Raw genomic sequence first — 25,585 nt, 5'->3', positions numbered from 1 at the left:
TGATATAAACGGAGTGAAGTTCCTCAAGACCCATTCCTTTCATTCAAACCATTTACACGTTGGAGCCAACACCACTCTCTCAGAAACCATTACACTCTTTGACGCAGTGGCTGATGAGGATCCTGCAAACTTCTCTTATTTAAAGGAACTAGCCAAACATATAAACAAAGTAGCCAACACACCTGTAAGAAACGTAAGTGACATGTTTTGCTAAAAAAAATATTATTTTATTTTTAAATTTCAATCCATTTATTTATGTGTGCTTTTCTCTTTATTTTGCTTATGAGATTTTATTTTGATCATCTTATTTGGTCTTCTACTCCCATGGTCAAGAGGAAGGGGTGTATTGAATGTTTTGCTGTAAATGGTTTTATTTTTTATTTTGTATCTATCTACTCACATTTTAAACCTATATTTTCAATATAAAATTGGCTACATTAATATAACCATGTTGTATTAATAGTCAAAGATATTACCCAATTTCATTGTCTAAAATTACAAATCAAATAATCACATTAAATTCTTGAGTAACTGGTTAGAAATGTCTCCGTTATCATCCATCACACCTAGCCTTAGTAGAAAAAGGGATCTTTAAAAAAGGCCAACGATAATTTATCAATATAGGTAACCTAGTTGAGTTTAGTTAAACTGCATTTTTACGGGTTTATTGATATGTAGACAGGCAAATTTTACAAAGAATTACTTATAAATCTCCTACAGTAATGATAAATATCATCAACAAATGTTTATTGTGGTAGGTTGGCACCATTGCTGGGAATCTGATGATTAAACACACATGGCGTCGCTTTCCTTCTGATATCTTCCTCATCTTTGAAACTGTGGGAGCGCTTGTAGCTGTTAGTGAGTTGAAAATTGACTATCTTTTTACAGATCTGATTACCATTCAAGGCTCAAAACTAAAAACAATAAATAAAACATTCGCATGGTCAGGTGTTGTCTGCCTTTTTTTTATTATTTAAATTAAGGAAATAGATTAGTGTGTGTTTGCCTGTTACTATTACAAAGTAAGGGTTACATCCAAATAACAGTAATTTAAATGCTACATAAAAATAGTATATTTCATCACTAGGACGTAAAGTGACTCTTTTCGACTCGAGCTTTGTCTCAGTCAGAAAATGAGCGAGGGTTGAAAAGACACTTTTCACCGTGTGGTGAACTACCTACATGTTTTGTCAAATAGGAACAAATTGAGCTATAACACATAAATAATGTTTCTCGGTTGCTTTGAGCATGATTTTATAACTATTTTAGCCAAGTATACATGTATAAGTTTAACGTTGATGATTAATTAATCAACAGTTTCACCACCTATTAAGTATCTCTTAAGTAACATTAAATGTATGATTTGTCTAGGAGGGGTTAGTGGAGCTGTCACCGGGTACTCACTCTCTGACTTTCTAGAGATAAACATGCACAAACAAGTAATAATTCAGATTATTCTCCCTCCTCTCGACAATAAATGCTATATTGTGAGAACATATAAGGTAAGGATTATGATAAACAATGGAAAATTCAATAAATAAGCATTTGGTTGAGTAATAAATGAGTTTCAGTAACTTAGGTTTTTTTTTATTCAACAAAGTTTTTTTTCCATGTAAAGTTGCCAGAATTGACATTTATTTCTTCTGTTTATTGGTTATTTATGTACAAGTACAATAACCAAACATAAAACACACACTAAATACATTCTGTAGTTAAGAGTTCATACATACTACTTGAACTATTCATACACAATTGCACCCTCATACTGAAATTTCCGCAAAACACTAAATTTTATATTATGAACAAAAGTGTATTTGTGTAATATAACTCCCACAATATTTTATTATCTTTCAAATAAATTGATCTCTTTACAAAATGTTGTTTAACATTTGAACATTTTTGAATTATAACAACTAAGGTTGGTTGCTACTATTGAGCTAATTTTGAAAGAAAATTGGTTTAAATGCATATACAGTACCGATAGAACCTCAATAAACTAGCTTTAATGGGTGGCCAGTATGACGGATTTAAGAAAATGCTGGACTGGCGAAAGAGACCATTTAAACTAGTTATTTGAGACGGTCAAAGTTTCTACTAAAGTTAACAAGATCTGCTTCAATGCTATCTACCTGGGTGAAGAGCAATGACTGGCAATGTTGTGATGAAAATTATAACAAAAATAATTGCAGTTTAGAAGTGAAGATTTTTTTTTGAGCAGGTGGCAATTGCACATATGTGAGTTCCCTGTTTCGTCCCTTGGTTCGGCACCACTTGCCAGTAATATAGTAGTGTAGATCATGGGTGTTGTGTATCATTAATAACAATAACTGTACCTACCTACAATACAGTACAGTAAATATTATAGAAAATGCTAGTAGATACTGTAGCCTACCATACTTAAAAATTACATACATATTATTTCTTTTAGGTTATTTTTTTTTTATTGAGCCAGATCGCTGGAGGCTACATGATTATCGGGGTTCTACTGTGTACGAAGTTTCAATTTCTTAATTATTATTTGAATTAACTATTGTTTTTAATTACAGATTATGCCTCGGGCCCAGAATGCAATTGCTTATGTTAATGGCGGGTTCAAGTTTAGAGTGGACAAAAAGAATCATTTTAAAGTGTTAGACCGTCCAAGTATTGTATTTGGAGGAATACATCCATCTTTTGTAAGTAATCTTTATTCCCTAAAAAAATATGCCAGATACAACTACATATTACGAAATAAAATTTCATTAACACATTTTGTGCAAATGTCATGGATTCTGCTAACTCTCCTGGATGTGTTACACTTATTTATTTGTTAATTCTAATTTTGATTTTAAAAATTTTAAGTGAATATGTAATACGTGCACATTTACTGTAAAATGAATTCAGGATGACCCTTTTTTGTGATTGCAGGATCTTGAACTACTGGTAATTTTATACTGAAAATTAAGCTCCAAACACTATGACTCTCTTTTTATGTAGGCCTACCTACCTCATGGACCCATAAAAACACCCACGTGGTTCCATAAAAAATCTATGTATATTTAAGCTCTAAAACTATATGTTTTGAAGATACAAAACATTTAAAGAGCATCTAAATATATAAAACTAGTAGATCTGGTCTAAGAAAAGTTGACTTTGTAATATTTACAACAGTGGTTTGTTTAGATTCACGCTTATCAGACTGAGAGTTTCCTCATCAACAAATGTTTGCTGGATGTTGATACACTTCAGAAGGCTCTCCACACTCTGGGATATGAGGTGAAGCCTGACTATGTACTGCCAGATGCCAAGCCTGAGTTTAGACTCAAACTGACCCAATCTCTGCTCTACAGGGTACGCACTACAAACTCAATTGTGTTCAAATCAAATCAATCTTTATTATCATATACATTATCTTGTTTGTTTATCCTTTCAATTCCAACCTCAAAGATTTAAACCAATCATCAAGTAATAGCTCCTAGCATGTTCCTCGGAGGTATAACAGGAAAGAGAGTTGTATTAATGATTGTATTTATTATGATTTCTTCTAAGAAATATTTATACCGGTATTAGATTCATATGATAAGTAATTTATGTGGTCTGCAGGCAATCCTTAGTCTGAACCCAGAGTCGGTTTCCCCCAAGTACCGCAGTGGAGGGGAGGACATAACACGCCCTCTGTCATCAGGCAAGCAAGAGTTCACCTATGACAGTTCAGATCCACCACTGTACCAGCCGTTCCCTAAGGTTGAGTCACTCATACAATGCTCAGGTAATTATAATTGTTTTTGGAAAAACCCTATTAAAATTAGAACATTTCTGCCATATTTCACCTTTATAATACCTTTGTTAAGGATATTTTACTTCCAAATCACCCAAATATTTCATATTTTCAGTGAATCTACCCATTTTAGAAGCTATACCGTGGCATGGTAACACCTAGATCCAAAACCAGTTTACTTGATGGTCCAATATAGGACAAAAATAGTAGGTCTACTCTATTCTTTTAAATTCTTGTCTTTGTAACTATATCTGTGAACTTGATAACTTGATCGATTATGGTTTGATTTTGATGGAGTTTGGAATAAATGTGTAGGGCTGTAACTTTTATGAAGTTGCATACCAGCAAAATCAGGTTATCTTTGGTATCTCGGGTAACCTTTTAAACAAAAAAAATATACAATTATCATTGAAGTAATCTTGTAGAGCTTTAAAAAACGATTTTAGAATATTAAGTGATTGTTAACAACATTTGGTAACTGAGATAAGTACAGTCAATTTATTCATTTCATACCTATGGAGGATAAATTAATTGTTGTTTGATATATAAATTGAATTGGGACACAATTTTTGAATTGAAAAATAAATTCATCACCTCTAAAATATACAGCAGTTAAAGTTGAGAATTGTAATCGGATGATGGAAATTAACCAAAACTTTGATAGAGGCATTGAAACCATAGGCGGAGTAATCAGGGGGGGGTGGGGAGGTGGACAATGCCAAGATTTTTACTATGATTTTTTTTATTTATTATTTATTTATTTATTACTTGGTACAGCACATATACAATGAATTTATATAATACCAAACTGCATAAGCCTTAAAAAAGGCTTGTCCGCAGCGTTTCTTATAATACTATTGTCTTTTCCATCTTCTATCTTGAGTCAGTGTGAACTATTACTGTACAGAAACTTTAGAAAAATAAATTAAATTTAAAAATAAAAACAAGTGTAAATGCAAGGAATATTCTTAAAATTATTTAACATGAGTATATACTTTCAGATTACAAACATTCAACAAACAAATAAATATCTAACAAGGAATAATAACAGCTGAAACAAACTTTAAACATACAATAAAACAGGAACAGGAACTATATTTTTAACAGTTGATAAAAGATATATGTATATATATATAAAATTCTGTAAAGAATAACAGCAACTGAAAAACAACAAAAGACACAACTTGTATTATCATGAAGGTTGTTTTAACTTCATTGCGGAAAGTGTAGCTCCTCTGGCCGATGATGATGCACTGTAGTTGCTACAACCATTGACGAAGTTTTTTCCTGATATATGGTTCCATTATCCCGTCACTTTGTCTCTGATTTCATCCATCTTCATTACTTCTTTTTCTTGGTGTTTATATTGGAGCACAGACTAAGGATATTATATTTATAGAATGTACCCGGTTTAATTGATAATTGTTATTGGGTTTCATTGGATGTTTCCACACTGTAAATGAATTGCAATTATGTAAATTGAATTCATCCCAAAAATGTTGGTTTGATTTTCAATGGATCCTTTTTTTAGAAAAAATAATCAAACAAATGGTGGAAAAATTATTTTTAACATACACTTTCTCCAGTACTTAAAATGACTAAGTATTTTATTTGTTCATAGGATACAGCATCAAAATAATTATTGTCTTGCCAAAGTGTGACAAATTAGAGAAGGAATTATTTTAATGTATCCAAAACTCCAATGTTCTAGCTAGCACCGGGGAGTTGGACAATTAGTGATGAATGAGTAATTCAGTGAGTGAGGGCCTTCACTGTAATATGTTTAAACTATTAGTAATAGCAATACTATTCTTCTAGCTTAATTTACTATTAATATAGCCAGAAAATACAAGGTGTTTATAAGTATCTCACTTATCCCACGTTGATAATTTTAACACATGATTAAATAGCATGTTTTCAATTTTTATAACCAACTGTTCAATACTCATTCTTGCCATTTTCTTGGGGGTTGCTTACACCTTTTTTATTTAAAATTATTACAATTCATGAGAAAATCTTTGTGTATTTTAATTATGACTCTAGTTTATCATTGATATCTGCAGCGTGTGTTACACAGGTGTTTTTTTTCTCTGGGGCTAGAATAAGGACAAAGTATATATTTCGCCAATGCAACAAAATCTTCAGAGCAACGTGAACGCATTTGCATCGCCATAGATTCAATCAGCCTTTCAATGCTAGCTGGAGTATGTGCCAAATTACAACATCAATTGGAAACTTGTTCCATGGCTAATGGATGCCACATCGAGCACTTGTAGGTTTATCTAAGAAAAATTTAATACATTTTCTTTCTATTGATGTAGTTTTGATCAATATTTTTTATTTGTTAAGTATTGAGGCTAATACAAAGTGTTAAAACCTGATGAATAATTTATAAACACCCTGTATTATTTTCTACAGGCTTCCTCCATGAAGTATACCTATATGTAATATATATGTATTTTTGTTTTAGGAGAGGCTGAGTACATTTATGATATGCCTACATCGTTAGATACTTTGTATGCTGCCTTTGTGATCACCAAACTAGGACCTGGAACATTAGAATGTATAGATCCCAAAAGAGCTCTGGTGTGCAAGTATTCTTATTTACTAAATCAAGTTTTAGTAATCTTTACATTGTTTCAAATATTAGTTGATTTGATTCTTAATAAATGTTGCTGAACCAGCTGACCTTAGTCAGTAACAAAGCTGTTTTATGATTCATTCTACACTCATCTTCTTTCTGATCTTCGCCTGAAAATATGAAAATGTTTCAGGCGAACCAATTGTATTGGCATCGTACAAATTTTAATCTGATGTAACATCTTCTCCCCCTATACACAGTTTTGTATATGAAGAAAGTAGTTTTGGTTGGATCCGTTTTAGGTCCCCCTGAACCTAAAAAAGTGGTTTGAAGTGATGTATTTGTGTGTGTATGTGTGTATGTCTGTATGTGTACAGATCAAACACGTGTAGTCTGATTTTCATGCAGTTTGGTATGTGGGTCCTAATCCATCTCCAGAGGTGTTTTACATTTTTTGAGATTTAATCTTCAATGGTGATTTTCTCATAAAAACCCATAAAATAACTGAAAAATCGAATGTTTACAAAAGTCCTGAACAATTTGTATTTAAATTTAGTAAACAAAATGGTACAAACCCCATTGCTGTAAAAACTACAGTTCAACAGTTATTGCAGATTAGGATATTAGTGCAGTCAAGTTTTCTTATAAATATACAGTAACTAGATATAGAGTGATCTCTTTGACATTAAATGCACATAATGTATGAACAAGAGGTAAATTAAACAAGATGTTACAACATCCTACCAATGTTTCAGAATCTTCATGGGGTAGTGACTTTTCTCACTGCAAAGGACATTCCAGGAGTAAATTCATTTACATCCTTTTCTACATTTACTCCAGAAAATGAACAGGTAATTCTGTATTGAGAATAAGTAGAATAGAGAGCAAAGTCTACTTAGCCAAATTATTCTGGTAGTTTCATCCCAAAACAAACCTCCTATAAGGACTATAGATGTAAGTTATATAACATAACAGGATGAATTACAGGGATGCCTTGTGACAACTGTTGTCATGCTAGCCTGATGTGGCAAAACTCCCTGAGATTATAATAACGCTTTTTGGTTTTGTCGCAAAAACACCTCTGTAGATCGGCCGAACGCCGCTTTTGAAAAACTAAAAGTTTTTGTTGACAGGGGCGGCTCCTGGAATAATTTTTTGGGTAGGTCTGACAAGGATCAGAAGTAGGTAGTTTGATCCGTGGACAAGAGGTTTGAGAAGCTTCCCTGCTAATAGAGGGAAATTAAAAAATTTAAATGCAAAGTAATGAGTTTTAATGCTTTCCCTTTATTTTCATATAATTAAAATTTTGTAATTTCTTTATAATTTTTTTATATCTACCTAAGTTTTGGGTAGGCCCGGGCCTACCTGGCCTACCCTCTGGAGCTGCCCCTGGTTGTTCATAATCATTTTGCAGTTTTAGCGAATTTCCCATATAGGGAATAAGCTATTACCGTAATACTCATGGTAAGACCTGGGCAACTCATGGTAAGAACGAGTTCGCGATCCAGCATATATATATTGAGAAGAGGCGTAGAATGCAGACTGAGAAGAGTATTAGAGGGCAATGTAGTGGAAGGCAACCAGGAGGAAGACCAAAACAGAGATGGTGGAAACAAGTGAAAGCAGAATTGGAGCAGTAGAAAAAATACTACTACTTAACCAATTAAATAAATACTTCACCAAACTTAAACACAAATAATAAATTTATAAATCTTAAAAACTCACTGATTTACGATCGAGAAGCAACAGAGAACTAAATGTGAATATGAATAGAATAATTCAGATTTGATTGAAAACAATAAATTTCCTGTGTGAATTCTGCCCTACCTAGTCCCTCCTTACCGAGGGGAGTGAGCTGGTCTAGTGGTTAGAGCGTGGGACTTCAGTCCCTGAGGTCCCGGGTTCAAATCCCGCCAAATTATAATTGGAGAAATTAAGTGCCACCGAATAAGATGGGCCAGAGATGTATTTGTTAAAAAAATTCCTCCTTACGATCTCTACAGTTCAAAATTGTTTTTTATTAGTTGTCAATTCTGCCATAACAAGTTAAGTAATTTTGCTATTTCAAGTCCTACACAACAACTAAATACCCCAGCCGCAGCAAACCTGCAGACTAAGCAAATTTTCATTTGACTGATTGGATTTACACTGAAATGTCTACTTAAAAATATTACATTTATTCCCCATTTAAATAGAATTAGTTTAACAAGTACTTAGGTTTGCTGCATCAGGGAGGGTAAAACTGTTTTTTTATTTTGTAAAATGTTAATAGTTAGTAAGAAATAAAAACATTTTCCAAATTCGATCAAAATATGTTCATAAACAAGCAAACTACAACAGTTTACTTATTCTCCTTAAGAATAACATGGGAATTTTAAATTTAAAATTTTTTGGAATTTTCTTCGTAACCATTAGGCGCATAATAACGCTTCAATATACTAAATTATTTGTTTTTTTAAGCTCTACAAAATGGTTTGAAAAGAAATTGCTAAATTCTATGTTTTTTGGGTCAAAAATGGGAAAAACCCATTTTTACCCCATAAAACCCCCCATAAACCCCGGTTCCCATGGTCCGATTATGCTGGATCGCGAACTCGTTCGAATAAATGTAGGTTTACACGTAATATATATAATATATATATAAATTATATTATTTATTATTATTATTATTAAATATATATATATATATATGAATTTGAACGGATGGTGTTTTTGGCCTCTAGGGACCTCAAAACAAACAAAAAAATCGGTCCCGCGTCCAGGTCTTACTATGAGTACTACCGTAATAGCTTATTCCCTATATGGGAAATTCGCTAAAATGATCCCTGGACAATAAATGTAAGACTTAATAAGGACACTGTCAAGTTCAAAATCGACACAGGAGCTGACGTGACAGTAATACCATCCAACATAAAGCTATGCAAAAAAATTGCAGTCCAGCCTACCCAGAGAACTTTAAGTGCGGCTGGAGGATCGCCTCTTTCTGTTATTGGCACAGTCACTGCAAAACTCTCTTACAAAGGAAAATCGTGTATGGAAAAAATGTATGTGGGTGACAAATGCACAACACCACTACTTGGCAAACCAGCAATAGAAAAACTAAAATAACAATAGTCAGTAGAGCCAACCATTACACATATTTATGATGACCCAACCTAACAAACCACCGCAGCGTGCTGTATAAGGGTGGCCTCCGTATAATACAAAAGTATACAGTCTGGGATATATGGAGGATGTGAAAAAACATCCCATTTGAACTGGTCCAAAAGGTCATTGGTTTCCTGGGCAGCATGAGGACGTGCGTTCAGAAGGACGACACCAGACGACAGAAGAAGTTTGTTAAGGATCCTCTTAGGTTCTTTAGAGTTTCAACGTACGAATCTGCATTGATTGTTGCACCACGTGACATAAATTCAACCAGCAGCACAAAACATGGAGTCCCAAAACAAAGTTAATTGCCATGAGCTGTTTTTTGGAAAAAATCGCTTTTGTTGGTTTGTGTGGCGATGCCGTATGACCCCACAACTTAGATTGTCCTTAGTTTCAGGACTCACGTGTTTGATCCAGGTTTCATTGCCAGTCACAATTTGATTCAAAAACATTTCTCTTTTGTTGTTGTATCGAGTCAAAAAGTCCAGAGTTGTAGGAATTCGTCGAGTCTTGTGGTTTTCCAAAAGGATTTTTGGGACCCACTGAGCACAAAATTTATGGTAACCTAACCTGTCAGTCACAACTTTGTACAGAACAGTCCTGGAAATTTGTGGAAATTCTTCCAAAAGCTCTGAGATAGTGAATCGATGTTTATCCAGAATCTTTGGGTTGATTTTCTCAACGAGTTTATTACTAACCACAGATAGCCTGCCACTTCTTTCTTCATCACTCACGTTCGTTTGGCCATTTTTAAATAAGCGAACCAATTCCCGAACAACTCCTTCACTTATTATTTTATGTCCATACTCAGTACAAAGTTCTCTGTGAATAGCTGCTGCTGGATACTGTTTAGCTACGAAAAACCGAATCATAGCACACACCTCACACTTGGTGGGATTTTCGATTGCAGTACTCATTTTGACTAGCGACAGCAAAAAAAACTAGCGCTCAGATGACCTTTACACTACCGCGGCTGGACGCCGTCTGACCTGCGACGTGCGAAGGCGCAAGAAGGGCTGCGCTACCCCCTGCACATCCCGCCCAAGAAGTAATGTGATGGTTACTTTCCCAACAGCCCTCGTATTGTACAGTAAAAAGTATTCATTTAAAGTATTTTGAAATTTGAAGTAAACACAGTTAAAAAAATGTATTATATTTGTATTACATGCAGGTTTGTTTGTTTCAGTTGTTTGCAGACAAGATTGTCCAGTTTGCTGGTCAGGTTGTAGGCCTGATAGTTGCTCAAACTCAGGAGTTGGCTGACAAAGCTGCAGAACTTGTCTCCATCACAATAACTGACAAGAAGAAGCCTGTGCTCGACATCCGTCAAGTTGCCAAAGACAAAGACCTAGCAAGAATAACCTTGGCGGCTGAGAGGCCTGCAATACCTAAACGTAATTCTGAATCTAAATATTCGTTTACTGACATTTTACCATTTAATAACATAATGCAGCCTTATTCTTTGTTCATAATATATACAGGGTTGGGTTAAAAGTAATGGGTTGCACCATGAAAAACAAACTCTGCACACACCTTTAAAAAAAAATCTGCTAACTTATGTCCAGTTTAATTTTTGTTGACTGTCACAGTATTCTCAATCGTCTGTTGTATGAGGGTGAAACTTTTCTCTTTGTTGATGGATAACAAATTGAACTGGAGTTATCAATATGTTTAACCCAATACTTACAAAATGAACTATGTTCATAATTTCAAGTGCTAATGCAAACAATATTTAAAATGTAAAATTGTTTGGTGCAGCTGATGTCCAGAGGGTGGTGAAGGGCGAGTGGAAGATGGAGTCACAGTATCACTTCTGCATGGAGACACTGACTTGTCTGGTAGTACCTAAGGATGGCGATGAGTTAGATGTCTACTGCTCAACACAAAGTTTGATGCTAGTACAAGAGGCAATCGCTCAGCTCCTCAACATACCAGAGAACAAGTAATGATCCTCCAACACTAACACAGACTTGCTAACATCAAAAGTGATGTATAAGCCATAAAATCCAACAAATAATCTGTTACTTTACTTTACTAAAACTTTATCGCACACCTAAAGGTAAAAATCAAAATTATGGGGTTTTAAATGTTGTTTGAACCCAGTGGCAAGACCTGTATTATACAATAATTTATTTTATCTATTTTGCCTTAAGGTCTTGTAGTTGAACTTGTCGTTACTCTATGCGCATTTCGCCGCTCAGTGCATCATCTTCATGGAGTTCTTCATTCTTCTTACACTAAATTCCTTACCTATATTATACTATACATATTTACATTAGGGGTTTTCTTATCACTTCGCGGTCACATTCGCGGTTGCCCGACAACAGCGATACGAGCGGCGGAGTACATGTTTCGCACTGTTCGTGTCGTTGGCGACGACTTCCACTGGGTGATTGACTGTGACGGGGCTATGATGGACAGGGGATGTAGTCATTGTGCGTGGGGGATGGTCGCTTTCTCTTTTGCGGTGTTGCCGTTCGTGTGCAGTGTTGCCAGATATTTGGTTTTCTTCGATGTTTTTAATGAGAATAAATAATACGGAGTTGTGGTAGTCTTCTTTTTTATTTAGGAGGGTGTCAGGGCTGGTGTTAATGTGTTTATATATTTCATAGCTTTCTTTAACTATTGCAGTAGATTTGGAGTGAGTTTTGTGAAGGATCTGTAATGATTCAGGATACATAATTTTGTGGTCATGATTTTCTTTCAAGTGTTTAGCTACTATTGAGCTGGGGTTGGCATGATGTTGAGTGTTGTGTTCCTTGAATCTTTTGCTGAAAGCTCTGTTTGTGTAACCGATATACTGTTTATTGCAGGGGGCGCACATGTAATTTTATAGACTCCTCGTTCATTATCTGGGTTGTCTTTGTTGTCTTCTTGCTTGTAAATGGGTTTTGGATTGGTTTTAACCTTGGCTGGTGTGTAGCCTACTTTATTAATTATTTTTCCTATTTTTTTTTGTCTTATTTTTTTAGTGTATTTGATTGCTACGTATTTCTGATTCTGGCTTTCTGGGTTCGACTGATTTGAATGTTCATTTTGTGGGATGGACTTAATTTTCTTTCGGGTTTTGCTGATCATAGTTTCCACGATTGTTGGGTTGTAACCGTTATTTGTTGCTATTGTTTGATGTATTGTCAATCGATTGCATCTACTGCCTGGGTAGTAGATGCAAAAGACGTGGACCACACTTTTTTCCACTGCCCACGTTGGAAAATGCCCGCCTGGAGGCTCAACACTATGTATGACTGCTGTCATTGGACAGGTTCATTATGATTATAATGGAGGGTGAGGACAATTGGACCTGTGTGTCACATTTTATCCAGGGTAATCTACACACCAACAAGAAGCCCAACCTTGACTGGGATGCGGTCCAGGTCATAAAAGAACTGTTTGCTAGAAACCTTAAGAGCCCTGAGGGTTTAGGTTACTCACTTGAAGAAATGTGACTTATAGAGACTGTGTCCAACAGAGTACAGGTATCTTAGGAGGTGGTCTGATCAATTCAAGATTCTCACAGGCTGGCCACCTGTGTGTGTAATAGCATTTTCCCTCCTCTCCCTAACAAAACAACTACCATACCCCACCCTTTATCCCTTCTCTTTACTTAATCTGTGACTGTAGTCCCAATTTACCTTGCCATTTATCTTTGGAAGAGACTTAATTTTCTTAAGCTAAAACGTATGAGCCTAATATTTGTAGGCTATGCCATTTAGAAAAAAAATTATTTTAATGCCATATTTTTATTGTAGTTTTTTAATGACAGAATCAACATAAGTCTTCGTGCTCTCGGTGGATCTTATGGGTTTAAATTAAGCAGAGGCAACCTTGTGGGCTGCGCAGTCAGTTTAGCGGCTCATCTGCTCAACAGGCCGGTCCGCATGATTACAAAGCTAGAGACTCTTATGGAGGCCACCGGCAAGCGGTATCCCTGCTACTTCAGTTATGAGGTTTGTCCGAAACTACATCTCATTTAAAAGTATTAAAAGTATATCATATAATGGCTGCTTAGCCCGATTCCTGTAGCAACTGATCACTTTCCATAAAAAAACCAAATACCCCCTTCACAGCAAACCTACAGACTTAGCAAATTTTCATTTGCTTGATTTGATTTTCACTTAAATTTGCTGCTACAGGGAGGGTAATTAAGTGTGTTTTTTAGGTAAAATATTAATAGTTTAGTATAAAATAAATACATCTTTAAAGTTTTATATCCATAAACAAGCAACCTACTGTATAACTATTCACTTATTCTCCATAAGAATAACATGGGAATTTTTAGTTAAACTTTTGTTGATATTTCTCTATAACCAACTGGACAAAACACTTCAATATATTAAACAAGCTCTTCAAAATGGTTTAGAGATAAATTGAGAAATTTTATGTTTTGAGGATCAAAAATTTAAAAAAAACCAACTTTTTCACTTAAAACCCTATTCCCATTGTTTGATCATGCTGGTTCAGGACCTCGTTTGAATAAACGTAGATTTAGACGTTTTACCAAAGTTAATCAAAATCGGATGATTTTTGCTTGATTTATCTTGTTGGACACATAAATTTCAACGGATGGTATTTTTGGCCTCTTGGGACATCAAAATGAAAAAGTAAATTCGTCCCTGGTCCAGGTCTTAACATGAGACCTACGGTAATAGCTGATTTTCTATATAGGAAATTCGCTAAAACAAAAAACTCAACTATGGGAATCTAATAATTCTTTTTCAGGCAGGTGTCAACAATGAAGGAATTATCCAGTATGTAAACACCGACGTCTATGAAGATGATGGTTCAGCTTTTAATGATCCTGTGGTAGCTTTCCGAACTTATTCACAATACCCAAATATTTATGAATTAACTACTTGGGGAACAAAAATGCAGGATGTGAAAACTGACAAAACCTGCAACATTTGGGCTCGATCACCAGGTATGTCACCTTGGCCAGTTATGGTGTAAGATAAAACAACCTAAGTAATCTTCTAATTACTGCTTTTATTAGAGTTTTGATGAGTGTATGGATTTGTCATTCAATAAACAGTACCTGGGAACCGAGCTTTGCTCGGGGTAAATTATTAGTATCCTCAGAGAGCAGTCTTTGGTAAATGTCTTTTAACAAAATCATTTTTTGCAAGTCTATTAAAATAAAATTAGTATCTAATGTTAAAATAGTAATATTGTAGTTGGCTTTGTTAAAAACCAATTCAATTCTGGGTTCAACTCTGTGACGGTGGCTGGCAGGACGTACATTGTGACTGGATTTGTCTTGTGCACGTTTGCTACATTATCATAATACACATCAATCATTTGGTGTTTGTTGTTGGTTGTTTTGGACCGATTTTTTGTAGCTTCGAGTTTTGTCAGCGTGATCAGTTCTTGTTAAGTCATTCAGTCGCATGTTATTTTTGTTCGCGCGCTGGATTCCCATGACAACGCATGCGCGGACCGGAGGCACACTACATGTGTCACTCGAGTGACATCCTCCGGTCCGCGCACGCGTTCGCGCGCTGGATTCCCATGACTTTACCGTAAATCGTCATCCGACCGAAAATGTAAATATTTGTAAATAGTGTTTGTGTTAAATAGACTAATGTGACAAACTGTGCTCCTGACGATGCTACACATGTAGCAAAATGTATATCGAGCAAGATATCTACACATTTCAAGAATCTGGCAACCACAAGGTAAACTAGTTTATTAATAATTCGTTCTTGAAGCTGGAATAATACACAACTTTTTAATAAAACTAGTTAAGCTGAAATAAACAAAACAGAATACAGTAATACAAACAAATAATCACACCTGATTTTAATAAGGTAATAAATGAAAGAATAACATATAAATAAGTACAGCTGAGGTATTTTTAACATTATGTATATGGAAAGCAATTTATGAAATAATGGATAGTTTTGCGCAAGGTTTCTCGTCATGACGAACATTTTAAGTATGGTTTATGGGGGTGTAACTTGCAGTTTTCTCAAAAATTCATGGGTACTTTGGGCTTTATATATGGATATTATTACATTCTGTTGTTATTTTTGTAACCAACACATCCATTAATGTAAACATTTAAAACATTAATATTGTTATTATTATTATTACTAGCTGTTGGCCCGTCCTATGTATGGGAATCAAGTAGTCGATTAAAACTAAATATAATTCAGAACAGCTAGTTAACATGCATAAAGAAACATTCTGGCAGTTTTAATAGGGAAAATAATCTTGTAAACAAATATCACGTGACAACCTATTTCTTTCATCCGATTATAGGCCTATCCGATATGCATTTTCAATCTGATAATTTTACAATAAAACAGCTATTGTGTTGATTTGAAAAGCCTTAAAGTGAGATTGGCGGTCCATTCAAACACACTGGTTTAGAGTACAGCACCTACACCACCTTCCATTGCATATACTATCGTGGACTTTAAATCCGTAGGAATTCAGGATTTTTATAATCAACAATGCTATCACTCACATAGTACCTTATTTTACCTCAGTGGCCACTGAAACCTTAAGAGGATTTTTGACCTCCCATTCTCTTCTATCCCTTGCCTCTTCTAATGTTGATCCCCGTCTGGAGAAGTCTTTCATTGCTTGGTCCTCCAAGTGGTCGTCTTACTTGTGGTAGACTCCTTGGAATCTATTTTTTAAAGTTAATGTACATCTCAAGAATCAAGAATCAAGAATCAAGAATTTATTCACCATTAAATAAGCAGTATACAATAGGTGTCGTCAAAGTATATAAAATCAATAGATAATGTCTTGAGGATCACAGCTCAGGTACTCTTCAGTGGTATAAAATGCCTTAACTTTAAGCCACTTGCTAATAACATGGATAAATTTCTTAGGTGGTAACATTTTAACATTGGTTGGCAGTTTATTATAAATTAAAATTTGATGGTAACTATGGCTCTTATAATACTTATCAAGTCTAATACTAGGTCTAACAATGTCCTCTTTTTGTCTGGTGTTGTGAGAATGAATAGTAGAGGTTTTTTGAAAGATATGGGTGTTGTTTTTAACAAATATAAGATTATAGTAAATAAACAGACTAGGTTGAGTAAATATGCTAAGTTCAGGAAAGACTGTTCTGCATGAATCATTTTCATTTAGGCCACAGATAACCCTAATTGCTTTTTTTTGCCAAACAAACACTTTTTTTGCTGATGGTGAATTGCCCCATAGTCTTATACCATAAATAAGATGGGTATGAAACAAACCAAAATAAACCATAAAAAGAACATCAGAATTAACACAAGTTTTAAGTTTTCTTAAAAGACAGGTAACACGAGCAAGTTTTTTGCACAAGTTGTGTACATGTTCGTCCCAACAGAGTTTACTGTCCAGAGTAATACCCAGCAGTTTTACAGGCTTGAACAAGTCATTATCTAAATCTAAATCACAATGGTTCCTTAGTGTAAAAATTAAGCGCTCTGTTTTACCTTCATTCACAGCCAACATATTTGCAGAGAACCATGATTTTGACTCCATCAAGGCTATGTCAAGTTTGTTCTGAACACCCACTAAATCTATATCAGATTGTACCAGGGTGGTGTCATCAGCATACAACACAGAAAAAGTAGAGACATTAGAGCTAAAATCGTTAACAAAAACTAAAAACAAAAAAGGACCAAGGACAGAGCCTTGTGGTACCCCTACTGTAACATCTAGGTATCCGGAATTCATATTATTAAAGCTAACCATCTGTTTTCTGCTTTGGAGATATGTTTGAATTAACCTCAATTCCTTATCAGCTACTCCATAAGACTTTAGCTTGTCACATAAGATTTTGTGTGATACAGAGTCAAAAGCTTTACTTAAATCAATAAGCAATGACCCTACAGTGAGTTTTTGTTCAAAGCCATTTAAAACATATTCAACTACTTTTTCAACAGCATCTATTGTCGAGTGTTTAGGCCTAAAGCCAAACTGAAAAGGATAAAACAAACTATTACTTACAAAATAATCATTGAGCTGGTTTACAATACAGTGTTCTATAACCTTGCTTATAATAGGAACGATTGCAATTGGCCTGTAGTTTTCAGGTTTGTTTACATCACCTTTTTTGAAGATGGGTGTAACTTTTGTCACTTTTAAGCATTCAGGGAATATGCCTGTGCTAAGAACTAAGTTAACAATAAAAGTTAGTGGTATTACAATTACATGAATTATATTCTTAATTAAAAAGTTTGACATTCCGTAAACATCTTCAGATTTAGAGTTACTCATTTTATTTACAACACACATAACAGTATTTACATCAACCAAATTGACCTTAAAGTTAATACTAGGCCTACTACAATCTAGATTTATGTTATTATTTAAAAACTCTTTATAATCAGTATTAGTTACAGATTGGTCATTACCTTGAACATTGGAAGCATTAACAAAAAAGTTATTCATTTGTTCAGGTGAAATTGGTATAATCTGTTTCTTTGTTGATACCAAGTTACCTTCCTTTTTAGCAACCAGCCAAGCAGCTTTACATTGATTTGTCGATTTACTTATAAACCTACCATTTGCTTCTATTTTTGCACTTATAATTTCTTGCCTATATTGTGCCTTAAATTTGCTAAACATTAATTTGTCATCTGGGTCACATGTGCTTTTCCATTTGTCGTACAGTGCAAGGAGTAATTTACGCATATTTTCTAGATCAGGCGTAAACCATTTTACCAGTGAACCCTTTTTTCCCTTAAAACTACTATTTACAGACATTTTTGGACAACTTAAATTCAGGTACATAGACAGTATATTTAAAAACACATTAACAGATATATTTACATCATTAGTGTAGATACCCATCCAGTTTGCAGATAATAGCATTTGCTTATAGTCATTAATTTTCTCATGAGATAAGATGCGCTTTTTTTCTACTTCTCTTTTTTTTAGACTGGGCCTATCTCTACTTTCGTCAAAAGTAAAGGAATCCAGGGTAAATGTGGTCCATACACCCGCATGGTCCGACAATATATCTTGGTTAAGTAACCTAACCTCAACATGGTCAGATGTAATGTTTGAGGCTACAACATCAAGGCAAGCTTTAAATCTGGTTGGGGTTTCATGAACACAATAAATATCAAATGATCTAAGGAGATTAATCAATTCAACAGTTTCGGGGTCATGGGTTTTGAGGATATCAACATTTAGATCACCAGCCAAGACTATGTGTTTAAGAGAATCATTAAATAGACAAATTAAGATTTTTTCAAGGTTAGTAATAAAACATTTAAAATTAGAAGTAGGAGTACGGTAAATACACAAGATTAACATGTTTAGTTTATGTAGTCTAATAGCTGAAGCCTCGCAAAAAGCGTCACAGCCGTATTCCCCCATGTCCAAGACCTCATAAGTTGTGTCGCTCTTCACATAGATGGATGAACCGCCAAAAGGAGATTGCCTGCAGTAGTAGCTCGCAAGAACAAAACCTTCAGGCACGTAGAGGGGTATCTCTTCAGCCAGAAGCCAGTGTTCATTGACACAAATTATATCTGTCTTTGATTGAGCTAAAATAATCTCAAATTCATGGAGTTTGTTACGAAGAGATTGTAGATTAATCAAGAGTAGGCTTAATGTGAACTTAGCTTCGTGGGGGCCTACAATGTCCTCCAATGTCTCCTCTCCTCCACGCATCCGAGCTATTATCTTCTGGAAAACACCCATATATCTGGGTGTTTAACCACAGCAATAAGTTTTTTTTTGTTCTTTGGTCAGGGCCCGAGTTTCTGAACCATACCGTATTGCTGGGATAATATGGTATGGTATGAATGGAATTTGGTTTCTATACTGACACCCTCTGTAGCTTATTGGACAGTTTTCTAGAGACCTACCACATCAATTGACATTTGACATTTGCTTACCAACCAAATATTTGGTATGCCGACGTAGTTCTGACATTATTAAATAAATCATCCATACCTATCCTTTATATCAATTTAAGTGCATTAATTGCTGAATCAAAATAAATAAACAAAGAAAAGTAAAAAAAATTACAGATAGTTTGCTTTGAAACACCTCTGTTTGGAAATAACATTCATTTAACTTGTCACATGTTTTTACAATTCTTCTGGCTATAACAAAATTAGAATTGTTCTCAATTCCTGTAAAAGGATTAATTACTGAAACAAATCAAACTTAGAAACAATTAAACATTGTACGGTTCAACTTTTGTTTAAATTAGACCGTTCAAACTAAATTACAGAAAAAACCTATTCTTTTTTAAATGTAGCATTTTCATCATTGTTTTTATTCTAGAAAACTTACAAAAAGTAAACATAAATCAACTGTCAAAATTATACAATTAAAATACAGCTGATTTTCAAATTTATAAAATATTAAGCATAAGTCCAGTCAAATATGAAAAACTTCACCAGTCATTTTAACATCCTCCCACCTTGAGGAACAGAAGGTAACTTGTTCCTCAACACAAGGTTTTTATTGGAGAAACCGTTTTGGTTGTTTAACACATTCGATGCGGCGGGTCCACCGGTGGACCCCGCGCGTCTCAGCTGAGGAGCGGGGGGTCCACCGGTGGGGGAGCGCGCATTGCATTGTTTGCCGGATCAGTGTGGTTCAGCCATTTGTCGGGGAACGTTGTAATCTTTACCAGCCTGTAGCTTATAATGCGAGCTTTATTCTGGTGTAGGTTGGTACAAAAATTGCCCGTAAAATCCCGTCTGGCAATGCTTTTGTCCCGTTTCGGGGATTTTCTCAGTTCGAGCCGTATTACAAAGACTCGAGTTATTGATCCAGGCAGTGCTGCTACCTTTGGGTGTTTCAGTGAACTACGTCCACTTTCGGAGTAACGCAGAACAATCACCACTGCTCTTTTGTGATTCGTCTTACTGAGATATTTCAATACCAATAGCGATCGCTGATTCAGTTAGCGCGTCGGGGCTCCGCCCGGGCCTCGCCGCCATTGGCGAGCGCCTGTTTAAAGGTTTGCCGCAGCGAATGTGTTAACCATCCGTCCACTTCTAGTCACAGTTTTCTTATCTATCACTTTATTATCCTGCTTCGTTTTGTTCTTAATTTTTTCATTTTTCAGGAACTCTTCTTTCTCATAATTTTGTATTTCAAGAGGGTAAATTTTTTGGATAGTCCGCAAAATTATTCCTGAATTTTTCTTGAGTTTTGCTAGACGAATTTTACCATCTCTACCCGGTATGAGTTCTTTTACGACTGCCAAAGGCCAATTTAGACGTCTTTTGTCGTCCGTCTCCACAATGACAACTTCTCCAGCTTGTATGTCCCTTGTTGACCTTTTCGACTTCATCATTAGTGCTCCCAAATACTCACTCCGAAATCTCTTTCTCAGATCTTCTTTTAACTTTTGGCAGTACCGGACCCTGCGGTTCAACTCTCCGTGATTAATTTTGTCCACATCAGGTGTTCCAGTTTCTTTAATGTCAGTCAAGAACATTGCTGGAGTCAAAGGTATCAAGTCATTCACTTCGTTAGAGATGTATGTGAGGGGACGTGCATTTAAAACTGATTCACAGTCACAAAGGATGGTCTGGAATTCTTTATAAGTCAAACTTGAGTTGCCCAAACATTTCCGAAAAAGTTGCTTCATCATTCCTATCAATCTCTCCCACCAGCCACCCCACCAAGGTGATGAAGGGGGATTTAATTTCCATTTAATTCGCTGGACCGAACTGTACTCCTGAATTTTATCCCAGTCAACTTGTGTAAAGGCATTGTTTGCGCCAACAAAGTTGGTCGCGTTGTCGCTGTATACAATTGAGGGTCTGCCTCTTCTAGCTATGAATCTTCTCAAAGCCTGTAGAAATGCTTTAGTTGACAAACCTGAAACTAGTTCTAAATGAACTGCGCGATAAACAGCACAGGTAAAAAGACATATCCAAGCCTTCTGACCATTTTGCAAATATATTGGTCCTGCAAAATCGACACCACTAATTTGAAATACTGCAGCATCTTTTACTCTGTCTTCTGGAAGACCAATGGGCCCAGTTTGTAGACTTTTCCCTTTGTATCTTAGACACTTCACACAAGACGATATTACAGATTTTACTGTTTTTCGCCCACTTAATATCCAATAGTCTTCACGCAAAATGCTTAATAAATACTGAACTCCTGCGTGACAAGCCTTGATATGCTTAGAGCGTATTAAAATTTGCACAACAGGATGTTTGGATGGTAGTACTATTGGTGTCCTGAAGTTTTCGTGGTCTTTTCTGTCAGTAAGCTTCGACTTTACACGAATCAAACCATTCTTATCTTCAAAAGGACATAATGTTGCAAGTTTAGCATCTTTCAGTCCACAAAAACTCTCTTTCTGGACTAGTTTCCAAACATTGACTTCAGCTTTTTCTATTTCTTCCAGGGTTAAGGAACCATTTACTTTTTCACTTCTACGGCAATTATTATAAAATCTATTAATCCATGCTACCATACGCACGATCTTTTCAAAATTACGGAAGTATTTATAATACCAGCCTGACTTAGTATCTTCAGCATTCGTACAAACTGATACGATTCCTTTCTTCTTTTCACTGTGGATTTCTTCGTCGTTGTAAATCATTTTAACTTTTGGCCATTCTTCTGGAGGCTGTCTTAGCCACTGAGGGCCCTCCCACCATTTACAATCAACTAGATCCTTAGCCGAGCATCCTCTACTAGCTACATCAGCGGGGTTTAGGTTTCCAGGTACATACCTCCATGAGTCTTTACAAGATAATGACCTTATTTCTTGACATCTATTCCAAACAAAAGTAGCCCAATGTCTTCTCGTTGAATCCAAGATAAGACTGTGGTTGAATCGCTCCAAAAATGTGTTTCTAAATCAGAGATATTAAGACTATCGAAGATTGACCTTCCAATTCTGGCTCCAATTGTGGCTGCTAGTAGTTCCAGTCGAGGGATTGACAGGTCTTTCACTGGTGCTACTCGTGACTTTGCTGCTACAAAATGAAGATTGACTGATCCATTAGCCTCAGTCCTTAGAAATGCGACAGTAGCATATGCGAATTTACTAGCGTCACAAAATATATGCAAACTAAAAGTACCATCCTCCCCAGCGAAAAAACGAGGGATGTTCATCTCACTTAAATATCCCAGATCTCTGAACCATTTTAGAAAGTCACATCTTATGTCATCTGAAACCTCTTGATCACATTTGAATTTCATGGACCAAGTCCTTTGCAATAGAATCTTAGGGAGCAGTGTTACTGGGGAAGAAATCCCAACAACATCATAAACTTTGTGAGTATTAGAAAGCATTTTACGCTTTGTAACTACTTGCAAGTCAACTGATTTGAGAAAATCAACATTAAGTTTAAGCACGTCAGTTCTCTTGTCCCTCAGCATACCTAATACACCAACAGGTTGAGTAGTAGGTGAGAGAGTTTTGTCAGTAAACTCCCACCCTCTAAGTTCAAATTTCCCATCTAAAAATAAACTAGTTGCTTGGGAAATGAATATTACAAATGAATATTACAAAAAGTAAACATAAATCAATTGTCAAAATTATACAATTAAAATACAGCTGATTTTCAAATTTATAAAATATTAAGCATAAGTCCAGTCAAATATGAAAAACTTCAACAGTCATTTTAACACATGTGAAAGGAATTTAAAAAGTAAACACGCTAGAAAGCTAGTGACGTAAATTTTCTTTTTGAACATTATTGCCACCAGGACTGGTGTACGAATGATATGATATGGTATGAATAAATTTTCTATGATTATTATCCATACCGTTATCCGTTCTAATATCCGTGATAATTACCCAACCCACCCTTATTAAATCTATGTGCATCCTAATTTCCCATATACAGTATAGTTATTCAAACTATAAGAATATATTTAGTTGAAATAAAAGTGATAATTTAGTTGAAATCAAGTGAAATAAAAGTATTGTCTACATCAGCGCACCCAAACGTATCCACACATGAACACACGCCAAACAACGTTTTAGATTTTACAAATGGATAGTAAGTCTACTTCCAGTATCCTAGGTCAATCGCATCCAGAGGGGATAGGGGGGGGCAGCTGTTCCCCTACCCCTCTCTGGCTACGCCCCCCTAGAAGCCAGGATAAGGTAAAAAAAATTGGGTTCCTAGAAAAATGTTATTAGTATGAGAAAAGATAAGTAAGATAGTTTACAGCTTTTTATGACATTTTTTGACACATGTTATCAATTTTTCATTAGTATCTGAGTTATTCTGAAATAAAATAAAAATTCCAACAGTAGTAATAAAAAAGACCAATTTCTTGCAATCTATAAACAGCTTTGTGTAGTATAATGAATCAATATAAACCTATTTTTTGTGACATTATCTTGTTTTAATTTGCCTTCAACAATAATGTAAAGAACAAAATTGCTCTTACGGCATAAGTTATCAGGTATTGTCCAAAATAGTTTACCATATATTTCGGGTGTTATAAATGGATGTGAAAAGTTGGCATAGACACAAAAAGTAGAGTTAAATGTGTATTGTAAAGCTAAGCAGCCTTAGCTGCCTGACCTCATTGACGGACATAAAGCCACTTTATAAACGCTGGATTATAGAGCTATAGGTTTGTTATATCAATGTCTCAAAATAGCGTAAAAAACGCTAATTTCAGCATATTGTTTTAAAAAATTTTCCCATAACCCCCAGGCCCCCCAGTGGGCCACCCCCAGCGACCCCTGTTTTAAGTACACTCTTGCCCTCCCCCCTATAGTTGTGATCCTGGGTACGCCCTTGGGTCAATGATAATATTGTGCTGGGATGGTGGCGTCAACCTGTAATCCAGCTACTAGGAGGTCACGAATTGTGGATATTTATAGGCATGTACTGTAGATGCAGAACTCCCTGGTGTGGATTAACGTCCGCACTAGTGAGTACTACAACTATCCGCAGTACTATCCTGATAATTAGACCAATTCGTTAATACCAAGGCAAAAATGTGGTTTGGATTCCACTATAAACTGTTGGTTGCCCTTAGTTGCCATTAGCTGTTTGGGCTATTAATTAACAGCTGTGTCTAAGGAAGATGTCGGCCTTAGTCACTAACAAGGCTACTAGATCGCGCCACTACACTCATCTCCGATTCATACTTGGCTTAAAATACCTACTTTGTATGGTTGCCATAAGCCTGACCTTAGGCCTACTACTGGACCGAATTACATGCGGTTGGTACCAAATGAAAGATATTTACCTGTAGATGTGCAGAGTCCCTTTATAAATTAAAATAGGCTCACAAATAAGCACGATAAATGAATTTAAAATTTTGAAAAAAGTTAAAATGGGTTGTCATGGTGATGACGAAATAAAAGCGAAATAAATAAACAGAATTTTAAAACAAACGGAAGACAATCCAACCCAAGTTTTATTTACAGCGAGTGGGGTGAAAATAGAGAAGTTTGCACAATACGTACAAAACTAGACATTTGGTCGAGTTTTTGACCACGGGGCGAGCTCTCGTAGTTCTATAAAATATTTCCCTGCAGTCACCCGACAAAGTTGGCTTCCTTGTACTGTTTATAGTACAGAAAGCTGCTAATTGCTGTATCTTTATACTTTGTCATAAGGTTTATACTTTGGCGCACATCAGGATTCCAACGAAACAACACAAAACAGCGTGGTTCTATTATGCACGTAATCCGTGTACGCTTGGAAATAGGTTGGCAACACTTAAAGATAATAGTTCTATGAGCAGCTGATTGACTATTATAACTACGATTTAACCTGTCATTTCGTGTTTATAGTTTTGGTATTTCTGAACTTTCTGGACTTTTCTTTTAAACGTTTTTAAAACATTCCTACGATCTTAATAAACAAGAAAATACCTTTAAAGCATTTTTTTATGCACGGAAACCACTTCAAATTACAAAAACATACGGAACTATATTCTCATGTCGCGGAGCACATTTCTGGCCGAGGAAAAATAACGGAGTAATACGGACCGGGTACTACTTCCTCTAGGGCACCTATTTGTGTTGCCAGCTGAAGAACCTAAAAACGTGTTGTATAGTGTTTGAAAGACTAATTATTTATATGCTTCATAGTGACTGCAGGAAAAATATAATGTGTAACACGAGTGCAAAAGGCCTTTGCTGCACTCGAGATCATTCCGCACAAGCCGCAGGCGAGTTA

At 35.5% G+C, this 25,585-nt stretch overlaps 2 protein-coding genes across 2 annotated transcripts in view; both read left to right on the top strand.

Moving 5' to 3' along the window:
• LOC128986901 (uncharacterized) overlaps nt 1-25,585 on the top strand; it is a 126,569-nt gene that overhangs the window by 5,547 nt on the left and 95,437 nt on the right. The window lies entirely within an intron of this gene.
• The window catches only part of LOC128986916 (aldehyde oxidase 2-like), a 33,387-nt gene continuing 18,601 nt past the window's right edge, over nt 10,800-25,585 (top strand). Inside the window, exons 1-4 of the mRNA XM_054407530.1 lie at nt 10,800-10,885; nt 11,250-11,433; nt 13,255-13,438; nt 14,211-14,409. Of these exons, the coding sequence (XP_054263505.1) occupies nt 11,285-11,433; nt 13,255-13,438; nt 14,211-14,409 (532 nt within the window). The 5' untranslated portion in view covers nt 10,800-10,885; nt 11,250-11,284. The remainder of the gene's footprint in view (nt 10,886-11,249; nt 11,434-13,254; nt 13,439-14,210; nt 14,410-25,585) is intronic.

The sequence above is a fragment of the Macrosteles quadrilineatus genome, unplaced genomic scaffold (genome assembly GCF_028750875.1).
Source record: "Macrosteles quadrilineatus isolate MER2022 unplaced genomic scaffold, UCM_ALF_1.0 Scaffold_1__1_contigs__length_201487025, whole genome shotgun sequence".
NCBI lineage: Eukaryota > Metazoa > Arthropoda > Insecta > Hemiptera > Cicadellidae > Macrosteles > Macrosteles quadrilineatus.
This window is presented reverse-complemented; position numbering and strand designations above follow the sequence as displayed.